Source organism: Salvelinus alpinus, chromosome 2 (assembly GCF_045679555.1).
Source record: "Salvelinus alpinus chromosome 2, SLU_Salpinus.1, whole genome shotgun sequence".
Classification (NCBI taxonomy): Eukaryota; Metazoa; Chordata; class Actinopteri; order Salmoniformes; family Salmonidae; genus Salvelinus; species Salvelinus alpinus.
In genome coordinates this window covers 106,054,565-106,071,791 of record NC_092087.1, presented here as the reverse complement: position 1 = coordinate 106,071,791, position 17,227 = coordinate 106,054,565, and the positions used below count along the sequence as shown (strand labels likewise).

The window sequence follows — 17,227 nt, the reverse complement described above, 5'->3', positions numbered from 1 at the left end:
TCAGCCCCAAAGCACTGTTCCAGGACCAGCTCTTCCTACCTCTTCTCTTCTAGCTAACTTTGACCCAGGACCAGAGTAGGCCTTCATTGTAAATAAGAATTTGTTCTTAACTGACTTGCCTTGTTAAATAAAGGTTAAATAAAAATATATATATAAATAAAAAATACCCAAGCATCAACTGAACTGGGCCTTTGACCTGTCTTTCAAACGGGGATAGTTCAAAGGTCATGTCGAACACCAGTCTTGGTAGTGTTCCACAGATACACGTCACTGGGGTGGCAGATGAGACTATCCCTCCTACCAAAGGATCATGGTGTAAACCACCAGCTGCCGTAACCCCACGATACATAGTGTTACAGTAGATGACTTGGACATGAAGTCCCCCTGTGTAGCGAGGTGTTCCGACGGTAACGTGTCCTCACAGCTACCCCCCGGTCCGTCACAACAGAAAGGACAGAATTGGTCAGACAGAATTGGTCTTTCTCTCACTCCCTCTTTTTATACTAATGGAGGATTCTGCTCTGTGTCTGATGTCTACACCTCAGGTCTGTCCTAGAGGAAGAGGGAGTACTCTGTGTCTGATGTCTACACCTCAGGTCTGTCCTAGAGGAAGAGGGAGTACTCTGTGTCTGATGTCTACACCTCAGGTCTGTCCTAGAGGAAGAGGGAGTACTCTGTGTCTGATGTCTACACCTCAGGTCTGTCCTAGAGGAAGAGGGAGTACTCTGTGTCTACACCTCAGGTCTGTCCTAGAGGAAGAGGGAGTACTCTGTGTCTGATGTCTACACCTCAGGTCTGTCCTAGAGGAAGAGGGAGTACTCTGTGTCTGATGTCTACACCTCAGGTCTGTCCTAGAGGAAGAGGGAGTACTCTGTGTCTGATGTCTACACCTCAGGTCTGTCCTAGAGGAAGAGGGAGTACTCTGTGTCTACACCTCAGGTCTGTCCTAGAGGAAGAGGGAGTACTCTGTGTCTGATGTCTACACCTCAGGTCTGTCCTAGAGGAAGAGGGAGTACTCTGTGTCTGATGTCTACACCTCAGGTCTGTCCTAGAGGAAGAGGGAGTACTCTGTGTCTGATGTCTACACCTCAGGTCTGTCCTAGAGGAAGAGGGAGTACTCTGTGTCTGATGTCTACACCTCAGGTCTGTCCTAGAGGAAGAGGGAGTACTCTGTGTCTGATGTCTACACCTCAGGTCTGTCCTAGAGGAAGAGGGAGTACTCTGTGTCTGATGTCTACACCTCAGGTCTGTCCTAGAGGAAGAGGGAGTACTCTGTGTCTGATGTCTACACCTCAGGTCTGTCCTAGAGGGAGTACTCTGTGTCTACACCTCAGGTCTGTCCTAGAGGAAGAGGGAGTACTCTGTGTCTGATGTCTACACCTCAGGTCTGTCCTAGAGGAAGAGGGAGTACTCTGTGTCTGATGTCTACACCTCAGGTCTGTCCTAGAGGAAGAGGGCGTACTCTGTGTCTGATGTCTACACCTCAGGTCTGTCCTAGAGGGAGTACTCTGTGTCTACACCTCAGGTCTGTCCTAGAGGAAGAGGGAGTACTCTGTGTCTGATGTCTACACCTCAGGTCTGTCCTAGAGGAAGAGGGAGTACTCTGTGTCTGATGTCTACACCTCAGGTCTGTCCTAGAGGAAGAGGGAGTACTCTGTGTCTGATGTCTACACCTCAGGTCTGTCCTAGAGGAAGAGGGAGTACTCTTTGATGGATGTCTACACCTCAGGTCTGTCCTAGAGGAAGAGGGAGTACTCTGTGTCTGATGTCTACACCTCAGGTCTGTCCTAGAGGAAGAGGGAGTACTCTGTGTCTGATGTCTACACCTCAGGTCTGTCCTAGAGGAAGAGGGAGTACTCTGTGTCTGATGTCTTCACCTCAGGTCTGTCCTAGAGGAAGAGGGAGTACTCTGTGTCTGATGTCTACACCTCAGGTCTGTCCTAGAGGAAGAGGGAGTACTCTGTGTCTGATGTCTACACCTCAGGTCTGTCCTAGAGGGAGTACTCTGTGTCTACACCTCAGGTCTGTCCTAGAGGAAGAGGGAGTACTCTGTGTCTGATGTCTACACCTCAGGTCTGTCCTAGAGGAAGAGGGAGTACTCTGTGTCTGATGTCTACACCTCAGGTCTGTCCTAGAGGAAGAGGGAGTACTCTGTGTCTGATGTCTACACCTCAGGTCTGTCCTAGAGGGAGTACTCTGTGTCTACACCTCAGGTCTGTCCTAGAGGAAGAGGGAGTACTCTGTGTCTGATGTCTACACCTCAGGTCTGTCCTAGAGGAAGAGGGAGTACTCTGTGTCTGATGTCTACACCTCAGGTCTGTCCTAGAGGAAGAGGGAGTACTCTGTGTCTGATGTCTACACCTCAGGTCTGTCCTAGAGGAAGAGGGAGTACTCTGTGATGGATGTCTACACCTCCATTGACTCTGGTGGTGAGTATCTAACTGTGTGTTTGTTACAACTGTGGAAAATGTTCTGTGTTTGGTGTAACTCAGACAGGAAACGCCACGTATTCGTTTTAACCGTTTATTAGAAAGATTACAATACGTATGCAACACGTAAATCTGAAATGACGAGAAAGGACAGTTCCGTTCAGAGACCTGTCAGATCAGGGTTCTAGTCAGACAACACAGGGTTCTAGTCAGATCAGGGTTCTAGTCAGACAACTATACATCAATTTGAGCACAGTAGCAGTTAATGGTTGTAGACTATTTGATGCCAGCATGTGTCAGTATTAAATAATGGGAGAAATTAAATGAAATCCTCAACTTTTCCTGTCCGGAAAGATTTTGATATCCGTTTTTCCAATGATGATGACTCCTCCACTCCTCCACTCTGGAAAAACAGAATAGATATTTCAACATACCATCACATGATTAATTTTCATTTGGAAGAGTCAGCTTTTTAAACCAACATGGCTCAGTTTAAATTGTTTTTACATTGTAGTAAAACAAAATCTCATTTGATATGCGTTGACATAAAATTACTACATTCTGTAGCAAGGAATGTTTTTCCCCCTAGTCTTTCAACTAGGGCTTCAAACCACTTGAGTGTAATCAATACAATGGTCACAGTTCACAATGAGTGTTGTTGTGTTGACAGTCTATTTCACTTCAAGGTATCAATGTGAAATATCAAGATCTTCAAGGGCTCCTGAGTGGCGCAGCGGTCTGAGGAACTACAGACCCTGGTTCGATTCCAGGCCGTATCACAGCGGTCTGAGGAACTACAGACCCGTGTTCCATTCCAGGCTGTATCACAGCGGTCTGAGGAACTACAGACCCTGGTTCGATTCCAGGCTGTATCACAGCAGTCTGAGGAACTACAGACCCTGGTTCCATTCCAGGCTGTATCACAGCGGTCTGAGGAACTACAGACCCTGGTTCCATTCCAGGCTGTATCGCAGCGGTCTGAGGCACCACATCTCAGTGTTAGAGGAGTCACTACAGACCCTGGTTCCATTCCAGGCTGTATCACAGCGGTCTAAGGCACTGTATCTCAGTGCTAGAGTTGTCACTACAGTCCCTGGTTCCATTCCAGGCTGAATCACAGCGGTCTAAGGCACTGCATCTCAGTGCTAGAGGCATCACTACAGACCCTGGTTCCATTCCAGGCTGTATCACAGCGGTCTAAGGCACTACAGACCCTGGTTCCATTCCAGGCTGTATCACAGCGGTCTAAGGCACTACATCTCCGTACTAGAGTCGTCACTACAGACGCTAGATCCATTCCAGGCGGTATCACAACCGGCCGTGATTGGGAGTCCCATAGGATGGCGCACAATTGGCCCAGCGTCGTCCGGGTTAGGCTGTCATTGTAAATAAGAATTTGTTCTGAACTGACTTGCCTTGTTAATTATTCTTTATTTTTTTGCTTGGTTCATTAGCCGCTAGGGGCAGCCTTCAACAACAGCAAAAAATAGGCTACTGTCTCCGGGTTGGCTGACATCCTATCCATCTGAATGTAGCTGGAAGCTAAAGCTTCCCGGTTCCACTCCTGACATTCCTGGACGGATTCGTGTCGACTGCCCAGAGTCCGCGAATTCAAGTCCGTTCCGCTGTCTCCCTAACGTTATCATCAATCTATCGTTTCCGAATAAAAAAGGACAAGCCAGAAGACTGCTCTGTCAAAACCAAGGTAAGCTAACAGTTAGCATGCGAACTGTGTCGCTGGGGAGCGGGCGACGGCTCGTAGGAAAGTGTGGGGCTTTGGTTCAAGAGAGGAGGCCTCGTTTTTTTACGGCGAGATTAAATGTCGTTATCGTAGCAGGTTTTATCGTTCGTAATCTTGATGATCTTTTTTTTGTATGGACGTTAAAGTATAAATAAATTACTAGCTAATATATTGTTTGCTAACTAGTTAGCTAGTTTAGCTATCGTAACGTTACATGCGAAATTGGGCTAGTTAGTTAGCGAACATAAGGGGTGGAATTGCCTGTCAACTGGCTAGTCAGCTAATTAGCATTTAACCTTGCTCCTAAATGCAGAACTAACTCATCTTTAATATCACGAGTATATCATGTTCTATTGTATAAAACACGTACTCATTCACGTCTAACAGTTTGTGAAATGTAAGATAAAATAAATACCGAACAGGTAGCATTACTAGCAGCTAGCCGAGTAGCGTTAGCTGCATTGACTAATGTTAGTTAACGAGCTGAGTCATGTTCTTGTATTCCTATGGGGGTTTAATCTCTCTGTGTAGCCGGTGACCGACCAGGGAGAGACTGACCGCACCCAACTCCCATCAACATGTCACTGCACCAGTTTCTGCTTGAGCCCATCACCTGTCACGCCTGGAACCGGGACAGAACCCGTACGGCCGAGGACCAATGCTTTATTATATAAAATCACATACTTTAAATATACACATACACGTTTTGATGTTGTATGCAGTATCAAAAACATCCACGTTCATCAAAATGTTTATCCACTGACTCTTCTGTTATCTGGCCTTCTTCTTCTCTCCCTGTAGAGATTGCCATCAGTCCCAACAACCACGAGGTCCACATCTATCAGAAGAGTGGTAACCAGTGGGTGAAGAGTCATGAGCTGAAGGAGCACAATGGACACATCACAGGTAGAATAGGCACAGGAAATGACATCGCAGGAATAGATTAAAATACTTTTTTAACAATGTCTGGACATTGATGATGATGTTTTTCAGAGGTTTACGTTGACTCTCTCTCTCTCTCCTCCCCCCCCTCTCTCTCTCTCTCTCTCTCTCTCCCCTCTCTCTCCTCTCTCCTCTCTCCCCTCCCTCTCCAGGTATCGACTGGGCTCCTAAGTCCGACCGCATCGTGACGTGCGGGGCGGATCGTAATGCCTATGTCTGGTCTCTAAAGGACGGGGTCTGGAAGCCCACGCTGGTCATCCTGAGGATCAACAGAGCTGCTACCTTCGTCAAGTGGTCTCCTCTGGAGAACAAGTTTGCTGTGGGCAGCGGAGCCAGACTCATATCCGTCTGTTACTTCGAGTCTGATAACGACTGGTGAGGGAGGGGAGGAGGGGTTGAGAGAGAGAGAGACTCATATCTGTCTGTTACTTCGAGTCTGATAACGACTGGTGAGGGAGGGGAGGAGGGGTTGAGAGAGAGAGAGACTCATATCCGTCTGTTACTTCGAGTCTGATAACGACTGGTGAGGGAGGGGAGGAGGGGTTGAGAGAGAGAGAGAAGCATATCCGTCTGTTACTTTGAGTCTGATAACGACTGGTGAGGGAGGGGAGGAGGGGTTGAGAGAGAGAGAGACTCATATCCGTCTGTTACTTCGAGTCTGATAACGACTGGGGAGGAGGGGAGGAGAGAGAGACTCATATCCGTCTGTTACTTCGAGTCTCATAACGACTGGTGAGGGAGGGGAGGAGGGGTTGAGAGAAAGACTCATATCCGTCTGTTACTTCGAGTCTGATAACGACTGGTAAGGGAGGGGAGGAGGGGTTGAGAGAGAGAGAAGCAGGCTAAATAGTTCTCTACTCTTTAAATGTGTGTGTGTGTGTGTGTGTGTCAGGTGGGTGAGTAAGCACATCAAGAAACCGATCCGTTCCACCGTCCTCAGTCTGGACTGGCATCCTAACAACGTGCTGCTGGCGGCTGGATCCTGTGACTTCAAATGCAGGTAGAGAGAGAGACCGTCAGAGACCATGTTTCAACCTCATCAGTAGAGAGAGAGACCGTCAGAGACCATGTTTCAACCTCATCAGTAGAGAGAGAGACTGTCAGAGACCATGTTTCAACCTCATCAGTAGAGAGAGAGACCGTCAGAGACCATGTTTCAACCTCATCAGTAGAGAGAGAGACCGTCAGAGACCATGTTTCAACCTCATCAGTAGAGAGAGAGAGAAGGGGAGAGAGAGACTGTCAGAGACCATACCAGGGTCTATATTCACACAGCGTCTCTCAGTAGGAGTGTTGAATCTAAGATCATGGTTAGTTATTGATAGTTATTGATACATACAGCCCCTGATCAATAGTTATTGATACATACAGCCCCTGATCAATAGTTATTGATACATACAGCCCCCTGATCAATAGTTATTGATACATACAGCCCCCTGATCAATAGTTATTGATACATACAGCCCCCTGATCAATAGTTATTGATACATACAGCCCCCTGATCAATAGTTATTGATACATACAGCCCCCTGATCAATAGTTATTGATACATACAGCCCCCTGATCAATAGTTATTGATACATACAGCCCCCTGATCAATAGTTATTGATACATACAGCCCCTGATCAATAGTTATTGATACGTACAGCCCCCTGATCAATAGTTATTGATACGTACAGCCCCTGATCAATAGTTATTGATACGTACAGCCCCCTGATCAATAGTTATTGATACGTACAGCCCCTGATTAATAGTTATTGATACGTACAGCCCCCTGATTAATAGGTATTGATACATACAGCCCCCTGATTAATAGGTATTGATACATACAGCCCCCCTGATCAATAGTTATTGATACATACAGCCCCTGATTAATAGTTATTGAAACGTACAGCCCCCTGATCAATAGTTATTGATACGTACAGCCCCTGATCAATAGTTATTGATACGTACAGCCCCCTGATCAATAGTTATTGATACGTACAGCCCCCTGATCAATAGTTATTGATACATACCCCTGATTAATAGGTATTGATACGTACAGCCCCTGATCAATAGTTATTGATACGTACAGCCCCCTGATTAATAGGTATTGATACGTACAGCCCCTGATTAATAGTTATTGATACGTACAGCCCCCTGATCAATAGTTATTGATACGTACAGCCCCCTGATCAATAGTTATTGATACGTACAGCCCCTGATTAATAGTTATTGATACGTACTGCCCCTGATTAATAGTTATTGATACGTACAGCCCCTGATCAATAGTTATTGATACGTACAGCCCCTGATTAATAGTTATTGATACGTACAACCCCTGATTAATAGTTATTGATACATACAGCCCCCTGATCAATAGTTATTGATACATACAGCCCCCTGATCAATAGTTATTGATACGCACAGCCCCTGATCAATAGTTATTGATACATACAGCCCCCTGATCAATAGTTATTGATACGTACAGCCCCTGATTAATAGTTATTGATACGTACAGCCCCCTGATTAATAGGTATTGATACATACAGCCCCCTGATTAATAGGTATTGATACATACAGCCCCCCTGATCAATAGTTATTGATACATACAGCCCCCTGATTAATAGTTATTGATACATACAGCCCCCTGATCAATAGGTATTGATACGTACAGCCCCTGATCAATAGTTATTGATACATACAGCCCCTGATTAATAGTTATTGAAACATACAGCCCCCTGATCAATAGTTATTGATACGTACAGCCCCTGATCAATAGTTATTGATACATACAGCCCCCTGATCAATAGTTATTGATACATACAGCCCCCTGATTAATAGGTATTGATACGTACAGCCCCCTGATTAATAGTTATTGATACGTACAGCCCCTGATCAATAGTTATTGATACGTACAGCCCCCTGATTAATAGGTATTGATACGTACAGCCCCTGATTAATAGTTATTGATACGTACAGCCCCCTGATCAATAGTTATTGATACGTACAGCCCCCTGATCAATAGTTATTGATACGTACAGCCCCTGATTAATAGTTATTGATACGTACTGCCCCTGATTAATAGTTATTGATACGTACAGCCCCTGATCAATAGTTATTGATACGTACAGCCCCTGATTAATAGTTATTGATACGTACAGCCCCTGATCAATAGTTATTGATACGTACAGCCCCTGATTAATAGTTATTGATACGTACAGCCCCTGATCAATAGTTATTGATACGTACAGCCCCTGATTAATAGTTATTGATACGTACAACCCCTGATTAATAGTTATTGATACATACAGCCCCCTGATCAATAGTTATTGATACATACAGCCCCCTGATCAATAGTTATTGATACGCACAGCCCCTGATCAATAGTTATTGATACATACAGCCCCCTGATCAATAGTTATTGATACATACAGCCCCCTGATCAATAGTTATTGATACATACAGCCCCCTGATCAATAGTTATTGATACGTACAGCCCCTGATCAATAGTTATTGATACGTACAGCCCCCTGATCAATAGTTATTGATACGTACAGCCCCTTGATCAATAGTTATTGATACGTACAGCCCCCTGATCAATAGTTATTGATACGTACAGCCCCTGATCAATAGTTATTGATACGTACAGCCCCTGATCAATAGTTATTTAAACTATATTACCCCTCCCTCTCCCAGGGTGTTCTCGGCCTACATCAAGGAAGTAGAGGAGAAACCGGGCCCCACCCCCTGGGGGTCCAAGATGCCGTTTGGGGCGGTGCTGGCTGAGTTTGGGGGTGCCGGGGGAGGAGGATGGGTCCACTCTGTGTCCTTCTCCTCGTCTGGCAACAGACTGGCCTGGGTCTCACACGACTCCACTGTTACTGTGGTGGACGGCACCAAGGGATCCACGTAAGTCTCTCTGGGTGGGGGTGGGGGGGGGGGGGGTAGTGTGTTTTATCTAATGCTGTATATTCAATCCGTGTGTGGTGTAACTCTCGGTCGCTATGTTTGTGTGTTTCAGTCCGTCTCAGTTGAAGACTGAGTTCCTCCCTCTGCTCAGTGTTCTCTTCATCTCTGAGAACAGCGTGGTGGCAGCGGTAAGACTGTCTGTCTCTCTGTGTCTCTCTCCGTCTGTCTGTCTGTTTCTCTGTCTCTCCGTCTGTCTCTCCGTTTCTCTGTCTCTCCGTCTGTCTCTCCGTTTCTCTGTCTCTCCGTCTGTCTCTCCGTTTCTCTGTCTCTCCGTCTGTCTCTCCGTCTGTCTCTGTCTGTCTGTCTCTCTGTCTCTCTCCGCCTGTCTGTCTCTGTCTGTCTGTCCTCTCTCATAAATCAGAAAGGAAACCTGTATGAGTGTGTTTCTCTGCTGTGTTTTATCTTGTCTGTCTCTCCGTCTGTCTGTCTGTCTCTCCTCAGGGTCATGACTGTTACCCCATGCTGTTCCGTTGTGATGACGGAGGGTCCCTAACGTCTGTCTGTCTCTCCGTCTGTCTCTCCGTCTGTCTCTCTGTCTCTCCTCAGGGTCATGACTGTTACCCCATGCTGTTCCGTTGTGATGACGGAGGGTCCCTAACGTCTGTCTGTCTCTCCTCAGGGTCATGACTGTTGCCCCATGCTGTTCCGTTGTGATGACGGAGGGTCCCTAACGTCTGTCTGTCTCTCCTCAGGGTCATGACTGTTACCCCATGCTGTTCCGTTGTGATGACGGAGGGTCCCTAACGTCTGTCTGTCTCTCCTCAGGGTCATGACTGTTGCCCCATGCTGTTCCGTTGTGATGACGGAGGGTCCCTAACGTCTGTCTGTCTCTCCTCAGGGTCATGACTGTTGCCCCATGCTGTTCCGTTGTGATGACGGAGGGTCCCTAACGTTTGTCTCCAAGCTGGACCTTCCTAAAGCTTCCATCACTAGAAACATCTCAGCTATGGAACGTTTCAGAAACATGGACAAGAGAGCTACCACAGAGGACCGCAACACAGCCCTGGAGACCCTACACCAGAACTCTATCACGTAGGAGACACACACACACACACACACACACACACACACACACACACACACACACACACACACACACACACACACACACACACACACACACACTATAGAGAGCACACACACACACACTATAGAGAGCTACCACAGAGGACCGTAACACAGCCCTGGAGACCCTGCACCAGAACTCTATCACGTAGGAGACACACACACACACACACACACACACACACACACACACACACACACACACACACACACACACACACACACACACACACACACACACACTGCACCAGAACTCTATCACGTAGGAGACACACACACACACTGCACCAGAACTACACCACGTAGGGGACACACACACACACACACACACACACACACACACACACTGCACCAGAACTACATCACGTAGGAGACACACACACACACTGCACCAGAACTACACCACGTAGGACACACACACACACACACACACACACACACACACACACACACACTGCACCAGAACTACATCACGTAGGAGACACACACACACACACACTGTACCAGAACTACACCACGTAGGGGACACACACACACACACACACACATACACACACACACACACACACTGTACCAGAACTCATCACGTAGGACACTGAGACACACACTGCACTCTGTTATATTGTCTCTAATCTACAGTTGTGGCCAAAAGTTTTGAGAATGACACACATATTAATTTCCACAAAGTCTGCTGCTTCAGTGTCTTTAGATATTTTTGTCAGATGTTACTATGGAATGCTGAAGTATAATTACAAGCATTTCGTAAGTGTCAAAGGCTTTTATTGACAATTACATGAAGTTCATGCAAAGAGTCAATATTTGCAGTGTTGACCCTTCTTTTTCAAGACCTCTGCAATCCGCCCTGGCATGCTGTCAATTAACTTCTGGGCCACATCCTGACTGATGGCAGCCCATTCTTGCATAATCAATGCTTGGAGTTTGTCAGAATTGGTGGGTTTTTGTTTGTCCACCCGCCTCTTGAGGATTGACCACAAGTTCTCAATGGGATTAAGGTCTGGGGAGTTTCCTGGCCATGGAGCCAAAATATCGATGTTTTGTTCCCCGAGCCACTTAGTTATCACTTTTGCCTTATGGCAAGGTGCTCCATCATGCTGGAAAAGGCATTGTTCGTCACCAAACTGTTCCTGGATGGTTGGGAGAAGTTGCTCTCGGAGGATGTGTTGGTACCATTCTTTATTCATGGCTGTGTTCTTAGGCAACATTGTGAGTGAGCCAACTCCCTTGGCTGAGAAGCAACCCCACACATGAATGGTCTCAGGATGCTTTACTGTTGGCATGACACAGGACTGATGGTAGCGCTCACCTTGTCTTCTCCGGACAAGTTTTTTTCCGGATACCCCAAACAATCGGAAAGGGGATTCATCAGAGAAAATGTGGCTTCTTTGCTGCCCTTCTTGACACCAGGCCATCCTCCAAAAGTCTTTGCCTCACTGTGCGTGCAGATGCACTCACACCTGCCTGCTGCCATTCCTGAGCAAGTTCTGTACTGGTGGTGCCCCGATCCCGCAGCTGAATCAACTTTAGGAGACGCTCCTGGCCCTTGCTGGACTTTCTTGGACGCCCTGAAGCCTTCACAGCAATTGAACCGCTCTCCTTGAAGTTCTTGATGATCCGATAAATGGTTGATTTAGGTGCAATCTTACTGGCAGCAATATCCTTGCCTGTGAAGCCCTTTTTATTGCAAAGCAATGATGACGGCATGTGTTTCCTTGCAGGTAACCATGGTTGACAGAGGAAGAACAATGATTCCAAGCAACACCCTCCTATTGAAGCTTCCAGTCTGTTATTCGAATTTAATCAGCATGACAGAGTGATCTCCAGCCCTGTCCTCGTCAACACTCACACCTGTGTTAACGAGAGAATCACTGACATGTCAGCTGGTCCTTTTATGGCAGGGCTGAAATGGGGTGGAAATGTTTTTTGGGGATTCAGTTCATTTGCATGCAATTCATCTGATCACTCTTCATAGCATTCTGGAGTATATGCAAATTGCCATCATACAAACTGAGGCAGCAGACGTTGTGAAAATGTATATTTGTGTCATTCTCAACTTTTGGCCACGACTGTAGTGTCTATCTCTGAGGGAGACCAGAGGGACTGTCTGACCCTGTTATATTGTCTCTATGAGGGAGACCAGAGGGACTGTCTGACCCTGTTATATTGTCTCTATGAGGGAGACCAGAGGGACTGTCTGACCCTGTTATATTGTCTCTCCCCCAGTCAAGTCTCTATCTATGAGGGAGACCAGAAGGACTGTCTGACCCTGTTATATTGTCTCTCCTCCAGTCAAGTCTCTATCTATGAGGGAGACCAGAGGGACTGTCTGACCCTGTTATATTGTCTCTCCTCCAGTCAAGTCTCTATCTATGAGGGAGACCAGAAGGACTGTCCGACCCTGTTATATTGTCTCTCCTCCAGTCAAGTCTCTATCTATGAGGGAGACCAGAGGGACTGTCTGACCCTGTTATATTGTCTCTATGAGGGAGACCAGAGGGACTGTCTGACCCTGTTATATTGTCTCTCCTCCAGTCAAGTCTCTATCTATGAGGGAGACCAGAAGGACTGTCTGACCCTGTTATATTGTCTCTCCTCCAGTCAAGTCTCTATGAGGGAGACCAGAGGGACTGTCTGACCCTGTTATATTGTCTCTCCTCCAGTCAAGTCTCTATCTATGAGGGAGACCAGAGGGACTGTCTGACCCTGTTATATTGTCTCTCCTCCAGTCAAGTCTCTATCTATGAGGGAGACCAGAGGGACTGTCTGACCCTGTTATATTGTCTCTCCTCCAGTCAAGTCTCTATCTATGAGGGAGACCAGAAGGACTGTCTGACCCTGTTATATTGTCTCTATGAGGGAGACCAGAGGGACTGTCTGACCCTGTTATATTGTCTCTCCTCCAGTCAAGTCTCTATCTATGAGGGAGACCAGAGGGACTGTCTGACCCTGTTATATTGTCTCTCCTCCAGTCAAGTCTCTATCTATGAGGGAGACCAGAGGGACTGTCTGACCCTGTTATATTGTCTCTCCTCCAGTCAAGTCTCTATCTATGAGGGAGACCAGAGGAACTGTCTGACCCTGTTATATTGTCTCTCCCCCAGTCAAGTCTCTATCTATGAGGGAGACCAGAGGGACTGTCTGACCCTGTTATATTGTCTCTCCTCCAGTCAAGTCTCTATCTATGAGGGAGACCAGAGGGACTGTCTGACCCTGTTATATTGTCTCTCCTCCAGTCAAGTCTCTATCTATGAGGGAGACCAGAGGGACTGTCTGACCCTGTTATATTGTCTCTCCTCCAGTCAAGTCTCTATCTATGAGGGAGACCAGAGGGACTGTCTGACCCTGTTATATTGTCTCTCCTCCAGTCAAGTCTCTATCTATGAGGGAGACCAGAGGGACTGTCTGACCCTGTTATATTGTCTCTCCTCCAGTCAAGTCTCTATCTATGAGGGAGACCAGAGGGACTGTCTGACCCTGTTATATTGTCTCTCCTCCAGTCAAGTCTCTATCTATGAGGGAGACCAGAGGGACTGTCTGACCCTGTTATATTGTCTCTCCTCCAGTCAAGTCTCTATCTATGAGGGAGACCAGAGGGACTGTCTGACCCTGTTATATTGTCTCTCCTCCAGTCAAGTCTCTATCTATGAGGGAGACCAGAGGGACTGTCTGACCCTGTTATATTGTCTCTCCTCCAGTCAAGTCTCTATCTATGAGGGAGACCAGAGGGACTGTCGTAAGTTCTGTACCACGGGCATAGATGGCGCCATGACCATCTGGGACTTCAAGGTAAGACAGACACACACACACAGACAGACACACACAGACACAGACACACACACACACACACACACACACACAGACACAGACACATTCCTGGCCAGCTTCATTAATTAGTTGTCATCACATTGTGATTTTTCAAACCTTGAAGTAGAATGTAATTAATGATATTTACTGGAATGTTGACAGAGGACAACATGGTCCCCAGCTGGAGACCAGACTCAGTAGACTGGTGACTGTTATTAACAGAGGACAACATGGCCCCCAGCTGGAGACCAGACTCAGTAGACTGGTGACTGTTATTAACAGAGGACAACATGGCCCCCAGCTGGAGACCAGACTCAGTAGACTGGTGACTGTTATTAACAGAGGACAACATGGCCCCCAGCTGGAGACCAGACTCAGTAGACTGGTGACTGTTATTAACAGAGGACAACATGGCCCCCAGCTGGAGACCAGACTCAGTAGACTGGTGACTGTTATTAACAGAGGACAACATGGCCCCCAGCTGGAGACCAGACTCAGTAGACTGGTGACTGTTATTAACAGAGGACAACATGGCCCCTCAGCTGGAGACCAGACTCAGTAGACTGGTGACTGTTATTAACAGAGGACAACATGGCCCCCAGCTGGAGACCAGACTCAGTAGACTGGTGACTGTTATTAACAGAGGACAACATGGCCCCCAGCTGGAGACCAGACTCAGTAGACTGGTGACTGTTATTAACAGAGGACAACATGGTCCCCAGCTGGAGACCAGACTCAGTAGACTGGTGACTGTTATTAACAGAGGACAACATGGCCCCCAGCTGGAGACCAGACTCAGTAGACTGGTGACTGTTATTAACAGAGGACAACATGGCCCCCAGCTGGAGACCAGACTCAGTAGACTGGTGACTGTTATTAACAGAGGACAACATGGCCCCTAGCTGGAGACCAGACTCAGTAGACTGGTGACTGTTATTAACAGAGGACAACATGGCCCCTAGCTGGAGACCAGACTCAGTAGACTGGTGACTGTTATTAACAGAGGACAACATGGCCCTCAGCTGGAGACCAGACTCAGTAGACTGGTGACTGTTATTAACAGAGGACAACATGGCCCCCAGCTGGAGACCAGACTCAGTAGACTGGTGACTGTTATTCACAGAGGACAACATGGCCCCCAGCTGGAGACCAGACTCAGTAGACTGGTGACTGTTATTAACAGAGGACAACATGGCCCCCAGCTGGAGACCAGACTCAGTAGACTGGTGACTGTTATTAACAGAGGACAACATGGCCCCTAGCTGGAGACCAGACTCAGTAGACTGGTGACTGTTATTAACAGAGGACAACATGGCCCCCAGCTGGAGACCAGACTCAGTAGACTGGTGACTGTTATTAACAGAGGACAACATGGCCCCCAGCTGGAGACCAGACTCAGTAGACTGGTGACTGTTATTAACAGAGGACAACATGGCCCCCAGCTGGAGACCAGACTCAGTAGACTGGTGACTGTTATTAACAGAGGACAACATGGCCCCCAGCTGGAGACCAGACTCAGTAGACTGGTGACTGTTATTAACAGAGGACAACATGGCCCCCAGCTGGAGACCAGACTCAGTAGACTGGTGACTGTTATTAACAGAGGACAACATGGCCCCCAGCTGGAGACCAGACTCAGTAGACTGGTGACTGTTATTAACAGAGGACAACATGGCCCCCAGCTGGAGACCAGACTCAGTAGACTGGTGACTGTTATTAACAGAGGACAACATGGTCCCCAGCTGGAGACCAGACTCAGTAGACTGGTGACTGTTATTAACAGAGGACAACATGGCCCCCAGCTGGAGACCAGACTCAGTAGACATGTGACTGTTATTAACAGAGGACAACATGGTCCCCAGCTGGAGACCAGACTCAGTAGACTGGTGACTGTTATTAACGGAGGACAACATGGCCCCCAGCTGGAGACCAGACTCAGTAGACTGGTGACTGTTATTAACAGAGGACAACATGGCCCCCAGCTGGAGACCAGACTCAGTAGACTGGTGACTGTTATTAACAGAGGACAACATGGCCCCCAGCTGGAGACCAGACTCAGTAGACTGGTGACTGTTATTAACAGAGGACAACATGGTCCCCAGCTGGAGACCAGACTCAGTAGACTGGTGACTGTTATTAACAGAGGACAACATGGCCCCTAGCTGGAGACCAGACTCAGTAGACTGGTGACTGTTATTAACAGAGGACAACATGGCCCTCAGCTGGAGACCAGACTCAGTAGACTGGTGACTGTTATTAACCAATGTGTTTATGTCTCTTCAGAGTCTGGAGGCGTCCATCCAGGGGCTGAGGATCATGTGAAGGACCAGCTAAACCCCCCCCCCCCCCCCCCTGTTACTATGACAACCCCCCCCCCTCCAAGCGGCCAGTAACAGTCTGACCACGCTAAGAAGTATCTGATTAAGAAAGCACTGACTACACACACACACACCACACACCACACACACCCTCTCTGAGCTGACGTGACATTACCGTTGATTGTTTGTTTATGTAAATGAAGGCTAAAGGGTCATAGGTCAACTTGACGACCCCGTGATGTACCATTCCACATCAGTGGTTTTTACTTTATAATTATAATAATAATAACAGGTGTTTTGTCTCTGAAGGGACTACGACACTAAGTTACCATTGAAGGATGTGCTGTGTAGCGACGCGACCACATGACACACTATTCCCTATATAGTGCACTACTTTAGACCAGAGTCCTATAGCGGCTATCCTCTGTAGTGTGTCTCTTAAGGGCCCTGGTCAGGAATAGTTTACTGTAAAGGAACTAGGGTGCTATTTGGGATGGTTCCTATGTCATTAGATGGAGGATGTATCTACGATGTGTCTAATTCAGCTGCAGAAGAAATAAAGAATTAACTTACTCTACTGAGTCTGTTTTACTCTACTGAGTCTGTTACTCTACTGAGTCTGTCTGTCTGTTACTCTACTGAGTCTGTCTGTCTGTTACTCTACTGAGTCTGTCTGTCTGTTACTCTACTGAGTCTGTCTGTCTGTTACTCTACTGAGTCGTCTGTCTGTTACTCTACTGAGTCTGTTACTCTACTGAGTCTGTTACTCTACTGAGTCTGTCTGTTACTCTACTGAGTCTGTTACTCTACTGAGTCTGTTACTCTACTGAGTCTGTCTGTTACTCTACTGAGTCGTCTGTCTGTTACTCTACTGAGTCTGTCTGTCTGTTACTCTACTGAGTCTGTCTGTCTGTTACTCTACTGAGTCTGTTACTCTACTGAGTCTGTTACTCTACTGA

At 47.1% G+C, this 17,227-nt stretch overlaps 1 protein-coding gene and 1 long non-coding RNA gene across 3 annotated transcripts; one reads left to right on the top strand and one right to left on the bottom strand.

The window, feature by feature from the left end:
• Positions 1 to 2,513: 2,513 nt before the first annotated feature.
• On the bottom strand, positions 2,514 to 4,702 carry LOC139568415 (uncharacterized). Its single transcript, XR_011673599.1, has 2 exons — positions 4,586 to 4,702; positions 2,514 to 2,832 (listed from the first exon to the last, which is right to left on the bottom strand). It is a non-coding gene; the product is annotated as an uncharacterized lncRNA (long non-coding RNA).
• Positions 4,702 to 16,841, top strand: arpc1a (actin related protein 2/3 complex, subunit 1A). Of its 2 annotated transcripts, XM_071390208.1 has the most exons (9): positions 4,702 to 4,812; positions 4,972 to 5,076; positions 5,265 to 5,487; positions 6,005 to 6,112; positions 8,791 to 9,003; positions 9,116 to 9,191; positions 9,902 to 10,095; positions 13,842 to 13,932; positions 16,234 to 16,841. In XM_071390208.1, the coding sequence occupies exons 1-9, from the start codon at positions 4,749 to 4,751 to the stop codon at positions 16,270 to 16,272; spliced, it is 1,113 nt and encodes a 370-aa protein (XP_071246309.1). In that variant the 5' UTR covers positions 4,702 to 4,748; the 3' UTR covers positions 16,273 to 16,841. The 2 variants fall into 2 exon arrangements, with proteins under 2 accessions (XP_071246309.1, XP_071246308.1); XM_071390207.1 differs by lacking the exons at positions 13,842 to 13,932; positions 16,234 to 16,841 and adding an exon at positions 12,436 to 12,796.
• Positions 16,842 to 17,227: the final 386 nt, after the last annotated feature.